General features: G+C 39.0%; 1 protein-coding gene across 11 annotated transcripts in view; it reads left to right on the plus strand.

The window, feature by feature from the left end:
- The window catches only part of LOC110463904 (cAMP-specific 3',5'-cyclic phosphodiesterase 4C-like), a 382464-nt gene that overhangs the window by 315915 nt on the left and 47273 nt on the right, over nucleotides 1-19276 (plus strand). For all 11 annotated transcript variants that reach the window (XM_021518831.1, XM_021518834.1, XM_021518836.1 and 8 more), the window contains one exon: nucleotides 9638-9759. In XM_021518831.1, the coding sequence (XP_021374506.1) occupies nucleotides 9638-9759 (122 nt within the window). The remainder of the gene's footprint in view (nucleotides 1-9637; nucleotides 9760-19276) is intronic.

A 19276-nucleotide genomic window follows, 5' to 3' on the forward strand; every position in this document is an offset into this window, starting at 1 on the left:
TGTCAGCGCTCTAGCAGCTTCATTCCTTGAGGGATTTGGATTAAACTTCACACAATTACAAAGGGTTGTAGAGTTGAGGTCAAGGCCACCGTTACTATTAATACAAAATCCTGGACAAGTTGAAGCCAGTGATGGACTGATGATTGATATATAATAATTGAACATTGATCAATTTGTCCTGTTTGATTCCGATTATCGATACCAAATTCCATAATCCGTTCATTACTGAACTTAAAGTGTCAAATGTGTGTGTAATATAAAAATGAGTGTACATGGAAATTCTTTTTTTTTTTTTTTAAATTACAATATGATTGATGGTAATGTAGAATAGAAAAATTACATTGAAATCAGTTACAAGCTAATTGTATACTTTTCATTTTCCCAAATTAACACCAAAGGGCACCATTTTTATAAATCATTACAGTGTAATAGCTAGCGGGGGCCAGTAGGGGACATGTATTGCTAAAGCAATATTCAGTATGCTTGTAAATGAACAACAATAGAGTGACCCCAAAATATCGAGGTTACTCTCATTTTGAGTATTCTTGATGTTACCAATCCATATCAGAGTGACCCAGATTTGAAGGATACACTCAAAAGTATCTTAAAATTGTCATTTCTTTCGTTTGTTTTATCTTATATGAATTAGAATGGGGATAATTCTACTGTATTGTGCAAAATGAGTTTTACTCGCAATACATCCGCCACAAATCTCAAAAAACAGTTAAGTTATCCCCTAGTTATAAAATATCATCCTGTATAAGAGATGTCAGTATAATAAGTGTCCTGTTTTTAGAGGTGTCAGTTTAACAAATGTCCAGTTTATAGAGGTGTCAGTAAAACAAGTTTAGAGAGGTGTCCGTATAACAAGTGTCCTATTTTAAGAGGTGTCAGTATCACAGTGTCTAGTTCATAGAGGTGTCAGTGTAACAGGTGTCCTGTTTATAGAGATGCCAGTATAACAAGTGTAGTGTTTATCAAGGTGACACTATAGCAAGTGTCCTGTTTATACATGTGGATATGTAAGTACAGGGATGGAATTTTAAAAAAGGGTGACTGGCCCAAAGGTCCAGTTGAAGTAAAACATTCTCTGGCCATGTTTGAAGTGCACTGGTCCAGAAAACGAGGGAAGGAGGCAGATCGCTCTGCCTCCTATGGCGCTCATTAGTAGGGGGATCTGGGGGTATGTTATATAGGTGTCAGTTTTACAAGTTCCTGGTTTGTAGAGGTTTCTGTTTAACAGTTTTCCTGCTTTGGTGATGTCAATATTTCAAATATTTTGTATATAATGGTGTGGTGCGGAGATACCAGATACTAATTAAGTTTTACCTGAATTGGCTACTTTTTATACATAATACTTATTAATTCAGTTTTAATATCACCTTTCATTTGGTTATTATAAATAGATGTTACTTAATACGACTACAACAGGAAGTTATCATATATAGCTACAGCTATAAAGTGTCTAAAGATGGCTGCATTTATAAATTTCTAAACCAGTCAGTCTGTTGACGATGTGAAAGCTGTCACCATCTACAACAATAAAATGATATTTCTGCGTCAGTAAGATTTTGATAAAGAACCCACCCACACCACAATCACTATTTCAAATGAAGAAGACGGGCCTGCATATAATTTTGTACAAATCACACATGTTTAGTAGAATGTAAAATGTTCGTCATATTGTGGAGCAACTCTAAGAAGTCCTATATTATTTCTAAGTCATTACTGTTAGGGTAGACAGCTCATCTTGGTCCTAGTGGCTGAAGCCATCACTGGAGGAACACCAGTTCATCACATATATACTTCCCCAGAATGCTTGTACCCATTTCTGTAGCTGGGTATAGACAAAAGCTATCTATCAGAATATTATGTTATGCCAGTCCATCACATATATGCTTCCCCAGAATACTTTTACCCATTTCTATAGCTGGATATAGACATAAGCTATCTATCAGAATATTATGTCCCAAAAGATATGGTTTATTTGTTGGATATCGGATTCCATCTTTCTGTCACCTAAACCACATCCTACCATAAATCTACTCTCTCCAGTCTCTGATGCCTAGTGTTACTTAGTAAGCCCTTTTTTCTCTAATATTGTCAGTTACAAAATAGGAATGGTTACTGTATAGGAGGAGCAGCAGTTTAACCTTCGCCTTTTTTGATAATGAGGGTCTATATAACCCTGGATAATGAGGGCCTATATAACCCTGGATAATGAGGGCCTATATAACCCTGGATAATGAGGGCCTATATAACCCTGGATAATAAGTCCTATATAACCCTGGATAATGAGGGCCTATATAACCCTGGATAATGAGGGCCTATATAACCCTGGATAGTGAGGGTCTATATAACCCTGGATAATGAGGGCCTATTTAACCCTGGATAATAAGGGCCTATATAACCCTGGATGATGAGGGCCTATATAACCCTGGATAATGAAGGCCTATATAGCCCTGGATAATAAGGGCATATATAACCCTGGATAATGAGGACCTATATAACCCTGGATAGTGAGGGCCTATATAACCCTGGATAGTGAGGGTCTATATAACCCTGGATAATGAGGGCCTATATAACCCTGGATAATGAAGGCCTATATAGCCCTGGATAATAAGGGCATATATAACCCTGGATAATGAGTACCTATAAAATCCTGGATAATTAGGGCCTATTTAAGCTTGGATAATGAGGGCCTATTTAACCCTGGATAATAAGGGCCTATATAACCCTGGATGATGAGGGCCTATATAACCCTGGATAATGAAGGCCTATATAGCCCTGGATAATAAGGGCATATATAACCCTGGATAATGAGGACCTATATAACCCTGGATAATGAGGGCCTATACAACCCTGGATAATGAGGGCCTGCCTATATAATCCTGGATATTGAGGATCTATACAACCCTGGATAATGATGGCCTATTTCACCTTGGATAATGAGGGCCTATTTAACCCTGGATAATGAGGGCCTATATAACCCTGGATAATGAGGGCCTATTTAACCCTGGATAATGAAGGCCTATTTAACCCTGAATAATGAGGGCCTATTTAACCCTGGATAATGAGAGCCTATTTAACCCTGGATAATGAGGGCCTATATAACCCTGGATAGTGAGGGCCTATATAACCCTGGATAGTAAGGGCCTATATAACCCTGGATAATGAGGGCCTATATAACCCTGGATAGTGAGGGCCTATATAACCCTGGATAGTAAGGGTCTATATAACCCTGGATAATGAGGGCCTATATAACCCTGGATAATGAGGGCCTATATAACCCTGGATAATGAGGGCATATATAACCCTGGATAATGAGGACCTATAAAACCCTGGATAATTAGGGCCTATTTAAGCTTGGATAATGAGGGCCTATTTAACCCTGGATAATAAGGGCCTATATAACCCTGGATGATGAGGGCCTATATAACCCTGGATAATGAAGGCCTATATAACCCTGGATAATAAGGGCCTATATAACCCTGGATAATGAGGACCTATATAACCCTGGATAATGAGGGTCTATATAACCCTGGATAATGAGGGCCTATATAACCCTGGATATTGAGGGCCGATATAACCCTGGATAATGAGGACCTATATAACCCTTGATAATGAGGGCCTATATAACCCTGGATAATGAGGGCCTATATAACCCTGGATAATGAGGGTCTATATAACCTGACAGCGAGCATTAATAGACAATACACTTTATAAAGTCATTATAAGTGAAGTGGCAAAATCAAAACTTGGACAACGCAGATTTTACCAGTGAACCTGGGCTCAAGTGTTCCCAGTAAAGAGTATTTAGTTAACTATCTAAAAGGTTCAAATGATTAAGCTACTATCATAAAAATAAAAGTAAATAAGATAAATTACTTTTTGTTAAGAATGAATAGAATGCCCACCTGCTACAACCCTAGCCTCAGTGGTGTATTGTGACAGGCTACTTGTACTCTTGGATATTAGTTTTTTCTCAGCTGTCCATACAGCCGTGGCTAATATAAATCTGTTCCTATGAAATAACTGCTTCAACTTCTTATTACTTCAATACTTGTTTCACCCTTAATAGCTTAGTAACGTACAAATCATATCAATTGCACCAGATCAATCTGGTGGATTTCCATGGTTGCCTATACAACTATAAGTGTGCTGGATGTTATAGATGCAGGGTAGATGGATCAATGTATGCTTCATAATACCTTGGCAAGGCTATACACGGCAGCCCCACTAATACCTTGGCAAGGCTATACACACCAGCCCCACATATACCTTGGCAAGGCTATACACACCAGCCCCACATATACCTTGGCAAGGCTATACACGGTAGCCCCACTAATACCTTGGCAAGGCCATACACACCAGCCCCACTAATACCTTGGCAAGGCTATACACGGCAGCCCCACTTATACCTTGGAAAGGCTATACACACTAGCCCAACTTATACCTGGTCAAGGCTATACACGGCAGCCCCACTTATACCTGGTCAAGGCTATACACGACAGCCCCACTAATACCTTGGCAAGGCTATACACGGCAGCCCCACTTATACCTTGGTAATGCTATACACGACAGCCCCACTAATACCTTGGCAAGGCTATACACGGCAGCCCCACTTATACCTTGGCAAGGCTATACACACTAGCCCCACTTATACCTTGGCAAGGCTATACACGGCAGCCCCACTAATACCTTGGCAAGGCTTTACACGGCAGCCCCACTTATACCTTGGCAAGGCTATACACACCAACCCCACTTATACCTTGGCAAGGCTATACACAGCAGACCCACTAATACCTGGTCAAGGCTATACACACTAGCCCCACTTATACCTGGTCAAGGCTATACACGGCAGCCCCACTTATACCTGGTCAAGGCTATACACACCAGCCCCACATATACCTTGGCAAGGCTATACACACCAGCCCCACATATACCTTGGCAAGGCAATACACACCAGCCCCACTAATACCTTGGCAAGGCTTTACACGACAGTCCCACCCAACCCCCTTTGTATTACACAGTTGGGCCTATATATTGTTGCTGAAATGTCAAAGGCATTCGATTCATTTTTAAAATAGAAAAATTCTCATACTGACACTTTGATTAGATCAATCAATACTTCTCTCACATAACCACAGAGGCAAAAGATCCATGTATTGACACAGGCTAAAGATCCACGTTACGACACAGGCTAATAATCCGCGTAACGACACAGTTTAAAAGATCCATGTAACGACACAGGCTAAAGATCCACATAACGACAAAGGCTAAAGATCCATGTAACGACACAGGCTAAAGATCCATGTTACGACACAGGCTAAAGATCCACGTAACGACAAATGATATATCCTGATCACAGATGATCACTGTAGACAGGACGGTTGTTGAAGACAGTTATATAGTTCTATATGGAATGTTATTATGATATATCCTGATCACAGATGGTCACTGTAGACAGGACAGTTGTTGTAGACAGTTCTATAGTTCTATATGGAATGTTATTATGATATATCCTGATCACAGATGGTCACTGTAGACAGGACAGTTGTTGTAGACAGTTATATAGTTCTATATGGAATGTTATTATGATATATCCTGATCACAGATGGTCACTGTAGACAGGACAGTTGTTGTAGACAGTTATATAGTTCTATATGGAATGTTATTATGATATATCCTGATCACAGATGGTCACTGTAGACAGGACAGTTGTTGTAGACAGTTATATAGTTCTATATGGAATGTTATTATGATATATCCTGATCACAGATGGTCACTGTAGACAGGACAGTTGTTGTAGACAGTTATATAGTTCTATATGGAATGTTATTATGATATATCCTGATCACAGATGGTCACTGTAGACAGGACAGTTGTTGTAGACAGTTATATAGTTCTATATGGAATGTTATTATGATATATCCTGATCACAGATGGTCACTGTAGACAGGACAGTTGTTGTAGACAGTTATATAGTTCTATATGGAATGTTATTATGATATATCCTGATCACAGATGGTCACTGTAGACAGGACAGTTGTTGTAGACAGTTATATAGTTCTATATGGAATGTTATTATGATATATCCTGATCACAGATGGTCACTGTAGACAGGACAGTTGTTGTAGACAGTTATATAGTTCTATATGGAATGTTATTATGATATATCCTGATCACAGATGGTCACTGTAGACAGGACAGTTGTTGTAGACAGTTATATAGTTCTATATGGAATGTTATTATGATATATCCTGATCACAGATGGTCACTGTAGACAGGACAGTTGTTGTAGACAGTTATATAGTTCTATATGGAATGTTATTATGATATATCCTGATCACAGATGGTCACTGTAGACAGGACAGTTGTTGTAGACAGTTATATAGTTCTATATGGAATGTTATTATGATATATCCTGATCACAGATGGTCACTGTAGACAGGACAGTTGTTGTAGACAGTTATATAGTTCTATATGGAATGTTATTATGATATATCCTGATCACAGATGGTCACTGTAGACAGGACAGTTGTTGTAGACAGTTATATAGTTCTATATGGAATGTTATTATGATATATCCTGATCACAGATGGTCACTGTAGACAGGACAGTTGTTGTAGACAGTTATATAGTTCTATATGGAATGTTATTATGATATATCCTGATCACAGATGGTCACTGTAGACAGGACAGTTGTTGTAGACAGTTATATAGTTCTATATGGAATGTTATTATGATATTTTCTGATCACAGATGGTCACTGTAGACAGGACAGTTGTTGTAGACAGTTCTATATTTTTATATGGCATGTTATTATGATATATCCTGATCACAGATGATCACTGTAGACAGGACAGTTGTTGTTGACAGTTATATAGTTCTATATGGCATGTTATTATGATATATCCTGATCACAGATGATCACTGTAGACAGGAATAGTTCTATATGGAATGTTATTATGATATTTTCTGATCACAGATGGTTACTGTAGACAGGACAGTTGTTGTAGACAGGTATATAGTTCTATATGGAATGTGATTATGATATATCCTGATCACAGATGGTCACTGTAGCCAGGACAGTTGTTGTAGACAGTTCTATATTTTTATATGGCATGTTAATATGATATATCCTGATCACAGATGATCACTGTAGACAGGAATAGTTCTATATGGAATGTTATTATGATAAATGCTGATCACAGATGGTAACTGTAGACAGGACAGTTGTTGTAGACAGTTCTATAGTTCTATATGGAATGTTATTATGATAAATGCTGATCACAGATGGTAACTGTAGACAGGACGGTTGTTGTAGACAGTTCTATAGTTCTATATGGAATGTTATTATGATATATCCTGATCACAGATGGTCACTGTAGACAGGACTGTTGTTGTTGACAGCTGGTATATAAAGCAGTTCTCATTGCACATAGCTTTGATATACAAATATCGAAGTTTATTAACACAATAAACAATATGTAAAGTTTGGATTCCATCCCAGCTAGTATGAGAAGTTTCCACATGGTAATTAATATCTGCTTGGTTATAATTTCTAATAACAATGATAAATTTTCAAATGATAAAGGTTTCCATAGTTCCCAAACAGTAAAACTTTCCATGGGGTAAAAGTTCCCAAACGGTAAAACTTTCCATGGGGTAAAAGTTCCCAAACGGTAAAACTTTCCATGGGGTAAAAGTTCCCACAAGTAGAACTTTCCAGTGGGTAAAAGTTCCCACAAGTAAAACTTCTAACAAAGTAAAAGATCACATGTTATAAAACTACCCACATAGTAAAACTTCTAACACAGTAAAAGATCACATGTTATAAAACTACCCACTTAGTAAAACTTCTAACACAGTAGAAGATCACATGTTATAAAACTACCCACTAAGTAAAACTTCTAACACAGTAAAAGATCACATGTTATAAAACTACCCACTAAGTAAAACTTCTAACACAGTAAAAGATCACATGTTATAAAACTAACCACTTAGTAAAACTTCTAACACAGTAAAAGATCACATGTTATAAAACTACCCACATAGTAAAACTTCTAACACAGTAAAAGTTTTCATGTTAAGTAAAACTTCCCACACAGTTGAAGTTCCCTCACGACAAATTTTTAAACATGTCATAATTGTATCATTTTGGAAAACATACTAACAATATAGATGTATATCACCTAGCAAGTATTAAATATTTAGATATAGTATCCTATATGTATATTTAGGGTTGATACAGTTCCATCAAAAATAGCACACATTTTTATGCTGGAGATGAAACTTTTAATTAGCACAAATGTTATTTTTGCTGCGGTTTATGTATCACAGTGTTATAAACTGGTACATAACAGAAGGGTTTAGACTTACATATGACGTCTCTAGGCAATAATAACTTGTGCTATATGATAGATCTGTACTTAAAATGTCGGTCACGTCAATTTTTAAAATAAATGTTTGCATTGTTCTTGCTAAAATTCTTAAGAAGTTATTAAATCGATAGAAATAGCTCTTGATGATAGATTTTGTGACATTAAGATATGTAATCAATAACCATGGAGCCTTATAGGTTTTATTTGCAGTATTTTAAGTAGTATGTGTATCTACGTGTTGTTATCAACTCTGACTATTTATGAGTCTAATGAACTATTTATAGCATTATTTAAGATCAAATCGGCCCTTCTTCATTGTCAATAGTTTATTAGGTCACAAGATTTTGACGTTATTTCCATGGAACATCTCTTGGCAAAGTGTACATTGTATAATTGAAAGGTGTGGTTTTCATAGGGAGCAGAGAGGTAAGGGCTCTCCAAGGGAAAGGGGACCAAAAACATTTCAACTTCATGTATTCTAACTGACAAAAGAACCCCACTCGCTGCAGCAAAGTTTACCTGTCTGTCTGTTTGCTTGTTGGTCCGCGGATAAAGACCTGTCCGAAAAAAACTTCTCGTAAACAAAAAAAAACAATTTCAACAAACGTTGTTTGCCCTAGCGGCCTCGGGCAAACACTTCCACAGGGCTTCCCCCTACCTCGGGATGATAGTTTTGACTGTTCCCCAAAAAGCCATGAAACAATTGTATAATGAAGTACCAGTCACCAGAACAAGTCTCAGCCATTATTTCATGTGCTTACAACTTCAGAATATAATATAATTGAAGTTGCTGTGTCAGTACCAGAATCGGAACAGTATGACCTCTTTATGACAGTTGACCTTCATCTACTAATGACTTCTGACTATAGGTATATAATGTGAAGTTACTGTGTTGGTACCAAAATTGGAAAAGCATGACCTCCACTCGACCCTTGACCTTGACCTCAAGTAACAAAATACAGGTTTACAGAGCATATCTTAGCCTCTTCCTCTTGTAAAGACTTCAGACATGGTGTATAAGTTAATGTTTAGAAAGTAATGTGTTGAATACAAAAACGGGAAGACCGCAACCGCATTTGACCTTTGACCTTGGCATCAAGTATCGACATACAGGTTTAACGAAGATAATATTTCGATCACTGTATATGTGTGGCCTTCACACTTGGAATATAGATACATAATTAGACGGCACTGTGTCATGAACCATCTGTCTGATGTTGTATAACATGTGTTACTGTGTGACTTTTCAGGACGAGAGGCAGTGCCGCCACCACCACCACCACCACTACCACCACCACCAGTCCACACAATGCTCACAACAAAACGTCCCAGACAACCTGTCAAAACTCAACACAGAACAACAAACTGGCAGGTAAGTGATGACAGGTTCCTTAGACTTAGGTCATACCCTGCTATGACATTTAAGCATCTTCTTTTCAGAAGAGTCTTTTTTTCTGTTGCTTAGAATCAAGTAGCATGTCCATCATAGATGCCTGACTCACACAGTCGTTATGTTCACAACACCAACAGTGACAGGATCCCTGGCTAAGTCTGCTGGTGAAAAATTACAACATCCAGGCCTTTCCTCTTCTATTGGCAAAAATTTAGGATCAGTCCCTTGTACTGTTGGCAAATGAAAGGCTCAGTGCCTTGTACTGAAGACTAATTACAGAATTCTTGTCTTTTAAAATGGGCAAAATTATAGTGCCATGTCTTCTTCAAGCCACATGCTATCATTGGCAAATAATAGAATTAAAGTCTACTATCACTGGCAAATAATAGAATTCTAGTCTACTATCACTGCCAAATAATAGAATTCAAGTCTACTATCACTGGCAAATAATATAATTCAAGTCTACTATCACTGGCAAATAATAGAATTCAAGTCTACTATCACTGGCAAATAATAGAATTCAAGTCTACTATCACTGGAAAATAATAGAATTAAAGTCTACTTTCACTGGCAAATAATAGAATTCAAGTCTACTATCACTGGCAAATAATATAATTAAAGTCTACTTTCACTGGCAAATAATAAAACTCAAATCTACTATCACTGGCAAATAATAGAATTCAAGTCTACTATCACTGACAAATAATAGAATTCAAGTCTGCTATCACTGGCAAATAATATAACTAAAGTCTACTTTCACTGGCAAATAATAAAACTCAAATCTACAATCACTGGCAAATAATAGAATTCGAGTCTACTATCACTGGCAAATAATAGAACTCAAATCTACTATCACTGGCAAATAATAGAACTCAAGTCTACTATCACTGGCAAATAATAGAACTCAAATCTACTATCACTGGCAAATAATAGAACTCAAATCTACTATCACTGACAAATAATAGAATTCAAGTCTACTATCATTGGCAAATAATAGAATTAAAGTCTACTATCACTGGCAAATTATAGAATTCAAGTCTACTATCACTGGCAAATAATAGAATTCAAGTCTACTATCACTGACAACTTACAGAATTCAAGTCTACTATCACTGGCAAAAAATAGAATTCAAGTCTACTATCACTGGCAAATAATAGAACTCAAGTCTAGTATCACTGGCAAATAATAGAACTCAAGTCTACTATCACTGGCAAATAATAGAATTCAAGTCTACTATCACTGACAATTTACATAATTCAAGTCTACTATCACTGGCTAATAATAGAGTTTAAGTCTACTATCACTGACAACTTACAGAATTAAAGTCTACTATCACTGGCAAATAATAGAATTCAAGTCTACTATCACTGGCAAATAATAGAATTAAAGTCTGCTATCACTGGCAAATAATAGAATTCAAGTCTACTATCACTGGCAAATAATAGAACTCAATTCTACTATCACTGGCAAATAGTAGAACTGAAGTCTACTATCACTGGCAAATAATAGAATTCAAGTCTACTATCATTGGCAAATAATAGAATTCAAGTCTACTATCACTGGCAAATTATAGAATTCAAGTCTACTATCACTGGCAAATAATAGAATTCAAGCCTACTATCACTGGCAAATAATAGAATTCAAGTCTACTATCACTGGCAAATAATAAAATTTCAAGTCTACTATCAGTGGCAAGTAATAGAATTCAAGTCTACTATCACTGGCAAATATTAGAATTCAAGTCTACTATCACTGGCAAATAATAGAATTCAAGTCTACTATCACCGGCAAATAATAGAATTCAAGTCTATTATCACTGGCAAATAATAAAATTCAAGTCTACTATCACTGGCAAATTACACAATTTGAGTCTGTTGTCACTGGCAAATTACAGAATTTGAGTCAGCTGTCGCTGGCAAATTACAGAATTTGAGTCTGCTATCGCTGGCATATTACAGAATTCAAGTCTACTATTGCTGGCAAATTACAGAATTTGAGTGTGCTATCGCTGGCAACTTACAGAATTTGAGTGTGCTATCGCTGGCAAATTACAGAATTTGAGTCTGCTATCGCTGGCAAATTACAGAATTTGAGTCTGCTATCGCTGGCAAATTACAGAATTCAGGTCTACTATTGCTGGCAAATTACAGAATTTGAGTCTGCTGTCGCTGGCAAATTACAGAATTAAAGTCTGCTGTCGCTGGCAAATTTCACACAATAACCATTTTTTTGCTTCTTAAGTTCTTGGAGCTATATTTTCTGTCACTAGCAAATTACAACTTGTGTTGGTATTTCATGTTGTGATAAAATTGCAATATTCCAGATATTTGCTGAAGGTATTTATTCCTTGTATTGTCAAATGACCTGATTGGTTAAGCTGTATGAGAAGCTCATCAGCACCTTTGCTGTGATCAGCCATCATCATACACTGTTTTATTGTTGTCTATCTGTAATACATACCTGGTACTAACGTACTGGACATGGGTTTGACTGGTGTGTTTACCTGTAATACATACCTGGTACTACCGTACTGGACATGGATATGAGCATCATACACTGTTTTATTGTTGTCTAACTGTAATACATACCTGGTACTAACGAACTGGACACGGGTTTGACTGGTGTGTCAACCTGTAATACATACCTGGTACTACGTACTGGACACAGGTATGACTGCAGTGTGTCTACCTGTAATACATGCCTGGTACTACCGTACTGGATATGGGTATGACTGTAGTGTGTCTACCTATAATACATACCTTAATACATACCTGGTACTACCGTACTGGACACAGGTTTTATTGTTGTCTATCTGTAATACATACCTGGTACCAACGTACTGGACACGGGTATGACTGGCGAGTCTACCTGTAATACATACCTGGTACTACGTACTGGACACAGGTATGACTGCAGTCTGTCTACCTGTAATACATACCTGGTGCTAACATACTGGACACAGGTATGACTTGTGTGTCTACCTATAATACATACCTTAATACATACCTGGTACTACCGTACTGGACACAGGTTTTATTGTTGTCTATCTGTAATACATACCTGGTACCAACGTACTGGACACGGGTATGACTGCTGAGTCTACGTGTAATGCATACCTGGTACTACTGTACTGGACACGGGTTTGACTGGTGTGTCAACCTGTAATACATACCTGGTACTACGTACTGGACACAGGTATGACTGCAGTGTGTCTACCTGTAATACATGCCTGGTACTACCGTACTGGACATGGATATGAGCATCATACACTGTTTTATTGTTGTCTGTCTGTAATACATACCTGGTACTAACATACTGGACACAGGTATGACTTGTGTGTCTACCTATAATACATACCTTAATACATACCTGGTACTACCGTACTGGACATGGATATGAGCATCATACACTGTTTTATTGTTGTCTATCGGTAATACATACCTGGTACTAACGTAGTGGACATGGGTTTGACTGGTGTGTCTACCGATAATAAATACCTGGTACTAATGTACTGGACATTGGTATGACTGCAGTGTGTCTACCTGTAATACATCCCTGGTACTACCGTACTGGACACGGGTTTGACTGCAGGTGTGTGTCTACCTGTAATACATACCTGGCACTAACGTACTGGACACGGGTATGACTGCTGAGTCTACGTGTAATGCATACCTGGTACTACGTACTGGGCACAGGTATGATTGCAGTGTGTCTACCTGTAATACATGCCTGGTACTACCGTACTGGACATGGATATGAGCATCATACACTGTTTTATTGTTGTCTATCGGTAATACATACCTGGTACTAACGTACTGGACACGGGTATGACTGGTGAGTCTACCTGTAATACATACCTGGTACTACTGTACTGGACACAGGTATGACTGGTGTGTCTACCTGGAATACATACCTGGTACTAACGTACTGGACACGGGTTTGACTGGTGTGTCAACCTGTAATACATACCTGGTACTACTGTACTGGACACAGGTATGACTGGTGTGTCTACCTCTAATACATACCTGGTACTAACGTACTGGACACAGGTATGACTGGTGAGTCTACCTGTAATACATACCAGGTACTACTGTACTGGACACAGGTATGACTGGTGTGACTACCTGTAATACATACCTGGTACTAACGTACTGGACACAGGCTTGACTGGTGTGTCAACCTGTAATACATACCTGGTACTACCGTACTGGACATGGGTATGACTGGTGTGTCTACCTGTAATACACACCTGGTACTACTGTACTGGACAAGGGTATGACTGATGTGTCTATCTGTAATAAATACCTGGTACTAACGTACTGGACACGGGTATGACTGTTGAGTCTACCTGTAATACATACCTGGTACTAACGTACTGGACACAGGTATGACTGGTGTGTGTCTACCTGTAATACATACCTGGTGCTAACATACTGGACAAGGGTATGACTGGTGTGTCTACCTGTGATACATACCTGGTACTAACGTACTGGACAGGGGTTTGACTGGTGTGTCTCCCTGTAATACATACCTGGTACTAACATACTGGACACGGGTATGACTGCAGTGTGTCTGTAATACATACCTGGTACTAACATACTGGACACGGGTATGACTGCAGTGTGGCTACCTGTAATACATACCTGGTACTAGCGTTCTGGACATGGGTATTACTGTAACACATACCTGGTACTAACGTACTGAACACAGGTATGACTGGTGTGTGTACACCTGTAATACATACCTGGGACTACAGTACTGGACACGGGTTTGACTGGGGGGTCTACCTGTAATACATACTTGGTACTAACGTACTGGACAAGGGTTTGACTGGTGTGTGTCTCCCTGGAATACATACCTGGTACTAACGCACTGGACACGGGGATGACTGTTGAGTCTACCTGTAATACATACCTGTTACGTGTGTCTTCCTGTAATACATACTTGGTACTAACGTACTGGACAAGGGTTTGACTGGTGTGTGTCTACCTGAAATACATACCTGGTACTAACGTACTGAACACAGGTATGACTGGTGTGTGTCCACCTGTAACACATACCTGGTACTACCGTACTGGATATGGGTATGACTGTAGTGTGTCTACCTATAATACATACCTGTTACTAGCGTTCTGGACACGGGTATGACTGGTGTGGCTACCTGTAATACATCCCTGGTACTACCGTACTGGACACGGGTATGGCTGGTGAGTCTACCTGTAATACATCCCTGGTACTAACTTACTGGACATGGGTATGACTGGTGAGTCTACCTGTAATACATACCTGGTACTAACGTACGGGACAGGGGTTTGACTGGTGTGTCTATCTGTAATACATACCTGGTACTAACATACTGGACACGGGTATGACTGGTGTGTGTCTACCTATAATACATACCTGTTACTAGCGTTCTGGACATGGGTATTACTGTAACACATACCTGGTACTAACGTACTGGACAAGGGTTTGACTGGTGTGTGTCTACCTGGAATACATACCTGGTACTAACGTACTGGACACAGATATGACTGGTGTGTCTACCTGTAATACATACCTGGTACTGACGTACTGGACACGGGTTTGACTGGTGTGTCTACCTGTAATACATACCTGGTACTAACGTACTGGACAAGGGTTTGACTGGTGCGTCTACCTGTAATACATACCTGGTACTGACGTACTGGAGTAGTGTGTCCACCTGTAATACATACCTGGTACTACCGTACTGGACATGGGTATGACTGCAGTGTGTCTACCTGTAATACATACCTGGTACTAGCGTTCTGGACATGGGTATGACTGGTGTGTCTACCCGTAATACATACCTGGTACTACCGTACTGGATATGGGTATGACTGTAGTGTCTACCTGTAATACATACCTGGTACTAACGTACTGAACAAGGGTATGACTGGTGTGTGTCTACCTATAATAAATACCTGGTACTAATTAACGTACTGGACAAGGGTTTGACTGGTGTGTCTACCCGTAATACATACCTGGTACTACCGTACTGGATATGGGTATGACTGTAGTGTGTCTACCTGTAATACATACCTGGTACTAGCGTTCTGGACATGGGTATGACTGTAGTGTGTCTACCCACAGATATGACTGGTGTGTCTACCTGTAATACATACCTGTTACTACCGTACTGGACATGGGTATGACTGGTGAGTCTACCTGTAATACATACCTGGTACTAACTTACTGGACATGGGTATGACTGTAGTGTGTCTACCTATACATACCTGGTACTACTGTACTGGACATGGGTATGACTGGTGTGTCTACCTATAATAAATACCTGGTACTAATTAACGTACTGGACAAGGGTTTGACTGGTGTGTCTACCTGTAATACATACCTGGTACTACCGTACTGGACATGGGTATGACTGGTGTGTCTACCTGTAATACATACCTGGTACTACCGTACTGGACATGGGTATGACTGCAGTGTGTCTACCTGTAATACATACCTGGTACTACCGTACTGGACATGGGTATGACTGGTGTGTCTACCTGTAATAAATACCTGGTACTAGCGTTCTGGACATGGGTATGACTGGTGTGTCTACCCGTAATACATACCTGTTACTAGCGTTCTGGACATGGGTATGACTGCAGTGTGTCTACCTGTAATACATACCTGGTACTAGCGTTCTGGACATGGGTATGACTGTAGTGTGTCTACCTATAATACATACCTGTTACTAGCGTTCTGGACACGGGTATGACTGGTGTGTCTACCTGTAATACATACCTGGTACTAACGTACTGGACAAGGGTTTGACTGGTGTGTCTACCTGTAATACATACCTGGTACTAACATACTGGACACGGGTATGACTGGTGTGTGTCTACCTGTAATACATACCTGGTACTAACATACTGGACACGGGTATGACTGCAGTGTGTCTACCTGTAATACATACCTGGTACTACGTACTGGACACAGGTATGACTGCAGTGTGTCTACCTGTAATACATACCTGGTACTACCGTACTGGACATGGGTATGACTGGGGAGCCTACCTGTAATACATACCTGGTACTAACGTACTGGACATGGGTATGACTGGTGTGTCTCCCTGTAATAAATACCTGGTACTAGCGTTCTGGACCTGGGTATGACTGGTGTGTCTACCTGTAATACATACCTGGAACTACCGTACTGGACATGGGTATGACTGGGGTGTCTACCCGTAATACATACCTGGTACTACCGTACTGGACACGGGTATGACTGGTGAGTCTACCTGTAATACACACCTGGTAATACTGTACTGGACATGGGTATGACTGTAGTGTGTCTACCCGAAATACATACCTGTTACTAGCGTACTGGACACGGGTATGACTGGTGTGTCTACCTGTAATACATACCTGGAACTACCGTACTGGACATGGGTATGACTGGGGAGCCTACCTGTAATACATACCTGGTACTAACTTACTGGACATGGGTATGACTGGTGTGTCTACCTGTAATACATACCTGTTACTAGCGTTCTGGACATGGGTATGACTGTAGTGTGTCTACCCGTAATACATACCTGTTACTAGCGTACTGGACATGGGTATGACTGGTGTGTCTACCTGTAATACATACCTGGTACTAACGTACTGGACATGGGTATGACTGGTGTGTCTACCTGTAATAAATACCTGGTACTAGCGTTCTGGACCTGGGTATGACTGGTGTGTCTACCTGTAATACATACCTGTTACTAGCGTTCTGGACATGGGTATGACTGCAGTGTGTCTACCTGTAATACATACCTGGTACTAGCGTTCTGGACATGGGTATGACTGTAGTGTGTCTACCTATAATACATACCTGTTACTAGCGTTCTGGACACGGGTATGATCGCAGTACATGGCACGCTAAACTAGACTTGATCAATACAAATATTGTTTACCATACTCTGTTACCATACATTGTTTTACCATACCCTTTTTACCATAATCTGTTTACCATACTCTGTTTACCATACTTTGTTTTACCATACTTTGTTTACCAAACTCTGTTTAACATACTTTGTTTTACCAAACTCTATTTACCATACTTTGTTTTACCATACTCTGTTTACCATACTCTGTTTACCATACTTTGTTTTACCATACTTTGTTTACCAAACTTTGTTTTACCCTACTTTGTTTTACCATACTTTGTTTTACCCTACTCTGTTTACCATACTTTGTTTTACCATACTTTGTTTACCATACTTTGTTTACCAAACTTTGTATGTGATAAGCCTGCAGTCTGTAGTAAGTTTACCTTCATTTGCTGTAGTAAAAACATAGAATAAACTGCAAAGAAATAAAGTTTTATCTGGTGTGAAAGTAGAGAGTATGGGTTTTCAATCCCATTTTTATATGGATGTTTAAAACAGGAATAGGTAAAGTGTGACCCAGGTGATGTAAATCTGGATCAAGTGGCCTTCACCATGAACAACTTTCCTGTGAATAAATTTAATTTCCGACAGTAATAATGTTTGATAATAAAAGCCAGTTTTATTTTTATTTCACTTGATCCAAAAGACCGAGAGAGTTTTATTCCTGATAATTGGTGTCCATCAACAACCTTTCCTGTAGAAGGCTACTTTTCTAGAATAATTGAAGTTATTTTCACTCAGTTTGGTATGGATCATCCTGTAGGCCAATGAGACGTGCCTGGGTGACAGAAGTAGCTATAATTGCCCAAGATAAGAATGGGTGTAAATTTTCAAATGACTACTTTAGGTCTAGGAGAATGGATGTTAACCCAACTTTACTCTGCAATTAGTAGGAATCTTTTCTATGGAAAGCACATTTGGCATTGTACAAATAAAGTTTCTTTGTACATAGTGAAAACCAAATTATTTGAAAATTTCGCTATATTAAGCAAAACTGGTTTATAGTTTCAAGTAAGCTTGTTAAATGTATGTGGAGATAAGGTCATTCCTGAAGTTTAATTTTGGAAGATGGTTGTGCAAGACAGGATTAATGCTTTTGAGTATTTAAATACATACAGGTAGTATACTTAAGTCGGCCAGTTAAAATGTGCTGATCCATGTATACAATACATGCTAGTGAAATCTGAGGATGACAGTGAAATAAGATGGATGTTCATTGGTATCAATACATGTTGGTGAATATTCGCTTGAGAAGAGAAACTGGTTGTTGTGTGAAAATCGACGCGGCTGCTTCATTTCTGACGGAACAGTGAAGGTCTAGGTGGATCAATATCCCAGTGATCCCTCTATCACTTCCCCACATACACCTAGCTGGGCATGCACAGCTTACAGCTAATTCCATAACTTATCCTTTGGTGATTGTCTTCGTCTTCGATTCTGCCTCTCATTCATTAGCACCAGAGACATGATAACTGTCAAACGTCTAGATGACTGAGATGTATCAGCAAATCGTCGGTTTTATTAAAGGCAACTTGGTATTCGTTAGCATGTACAGTCTGTGAAAATGATCAAACACAATCATATTCAAAATTG

Source organism: Mizuhopecten yessoensis, unplaced genomic scaffold, assembly GCF_002113885.1.
Source record: "Mizuhopecten yessoensis strain PY_sf001 unplaced genomic scaffold, ASM211388v2 scaffold10941, whole genome shotgun sequence".
Classification (NCBI taxonomy): domain Eukaryota; kingdom Metazoa; phylum Mollusca; class Bivalvia; order Pectinida; family Pectinidae; genus Mizuhopecten; species Mizuhopecten yessoensis.